Source organism: Phalaenopsis equestris, unplaced genomic scaffold (genome assembly GCF_001263595.1).
Source record: "Phalaenopsis equestris unplaced genomic scaffold, ASM126359v1 Scaffold000002, whole genome shotgun sequence".
Classification (NCBI taxonomy): Eukaryota; Viridiplantae; Streptophyta; class Magnoliopsida; order Asparagales; family Orchidaceae; genus Phalaenopsis; species Phalaenopsis equestris.
Genome location: NW_018164444.1, coordinates 3,879,764 through 3,881,816, shown reverse-complemented (window position 1 = coordinate 3,881,816; position 2,053 = coordinate 3,879,764). Strand labels below are relative to the sequence as shown.

At 40.7% G+C, this 2,053-nt stretch overlaps 1 protein-coding gene across 1 annotated transcript; it reads left to right on the top strand.

Moving 5' to 3' along the window:
* The first annotated feature begins 1,136 nt into the window (after positions 1 to 1,136).
* On the top strand, positions 1,137 to 1,769 carry LOC110035650 (uncharacterized mitochondrial protein AtMg00810-like). Its single transcript, XM_020739922.1, has one exon. It carries the CDS (start codon positions 1,137 to 1,139, stop codon positions 1,767 to 1,769), a length of 633 nt encoding a protein of 210 aa, XP_020595581.1.
* Positions 1,770 to 2,053: the final 284 nt, after the last annotated feature.

Below are 2,053 nucleotides of genomic sequence, written 5' to 3'. Positions count from 1 at the left end.
AGATTTTAAGGGAATATCAGTCTTGGGGGGACAAAAAGATCATACCACCACACACCAAATCCTCGTCCCTTGTACCGAACTCATTATCTCCCGACTCGACCAACTCACGTGAAAATGTACCTAACAATCAGTCTCTGTCTAGTCCTTAAGTGTCCAACTCGCACATAGATCACCCAACACATCCAGCGCCAATCCAAAAGTCAGAACCAAATCCAACTCCTACAAAAATCCACTCAGGTACGAACACACTTGAACATGAATCTACTATACCTATGATTGATGACTTCGACATTCCAATTGCTTTAAGGAAAAGTGTTAGGTCCATCCGACCTCCACTCAAGTACGAACACACGATACATCCGATCTCCAACTTTGTGTCATATGAAAAACTATATTCAGCTTACCACTGCATTTGACAATACACAAGTCCCAAACACAATTGATGAAGCTCTCAAACACCCGGGGTGGAAAGCGGCCATCAAAGAGGAGGTAAGAGCCCTACAAAAGAATGGTACATGAACTGTTTCAGACCTGCCAAAGGGAAAGAAAGCAATCGGTTGCAAATGGATCTTCAAAGTTAAATACAAGGCAGATGAAACAATTGAGAGATTAAAAGCACGTCTTGTAGCAAAAGGTTTTTCACAGTTTTACGGTTTGATTACCAAGAAACTTTTGCCCCTGTGGCCAAACTTAACACCATCAGAATCCTTCTCTCACTTGCGGCAAATGAAGACTGACAGCTACATCAACTCGACGTGAAAAATGTTTTCCTAAATGGCGATTTGGAATAAGAAGTTTACATGGAAGCACCTCCCGGACTAGAAGCATCCTTTCCAAGCAACAAAGTCTGCAAACTCCAAAAATCATTGTACGACCTCAATTAACGTCCTCGAGCATGATTTGATAGATTTCCAAAATCAGTGACAAAACACGGGTATACTTAGTGTCAGACAGATCACACTCTCTTCGTGAAAACCTCTCCTGAAAAGAAGATTGCAATTCTAATCGTATACGTCGACGATATCACCTTTACTGGAAATCACGAAGAACTTACAAATCTAACAAAGCTTCTCACTCGGGAATTTGAAATCAAAGATCTCGGAAACTAAAAGTTCTTTCTCGGCATGGAACGAGACATGGAACTAGCTCGATCAAAACGAGAAATATTTGTATTACAACGGAAATATACATTGGACCTGTTAAAGAAAACAGGTATGCTTGGTTGCAAATCCATAATATTTGTGTTACAACGGAAATATACATTGGACCTGTTGAAGAAAACAGGTATGCTTGGTTGCAAATCCATCGATACTTCAATGGATCCCTACAAGAAGATCAACACTGAGAAAAATAGCGCAACTGTGGATAGGGGGAGATACCAGCGACTCGTGGGGCGACTCATCTATCTCTCACAAACACGACTCGACATTGGTTTTTCTGTTAGTATTGTTAGTCAATTCATGAACAGCCCTACGGAAGAACACATGAATGCAGTCTACAGAATCTTGAGATACCTCAAGATGACTCTAGGCAAAGAGCTATTGTTTCAAAGGAATAAGGATCGAAGTATAGAAGTGTATTCAGACGCAGACTGGGCAGAGAATGTCTCGGACCGACGATCGACTTCCGGCTATTGCACTTATGTCTGGGGAAACCTAGTCACTTGGAGAAGCAAAAAACAATCTGTGCTATCAAGAAACAGCGCTGAAAATAATCTGCGAAGGAATGTGGATTCGAAGAATACTCAGCGAACTCGGAATGCTAACTGAAAAACTGTCAAACTACAATGCGACAACCAGACAGTCATCAGCATTGCAAATAATCTGAACGAAACACATTGAGATCGATTGACAATTCATCTCAGAAAACATTGAGAGAGGAGTTGTTGAATTTGCATACATTCATTCCCGACATCAAACAACAGATATCCTCACTAAGTTTTATTCCCGACATCAAACAACAGATATCCTCACTAAGTCTTTCCCAAGAATCAACTTTGAAGAATTATGTAACAAATTATGCATGTACAATCTGTAAAACCCAACTTGAGGGG

Coding starts and splice junctions, on each gene's coding strand:
- LOC110035650 (XM_020739922.1), top strand. CDS start 1,137: ATGGAACTAGCTCGATCAAAACGAGAAATATTTGTATTACAACGGAAA.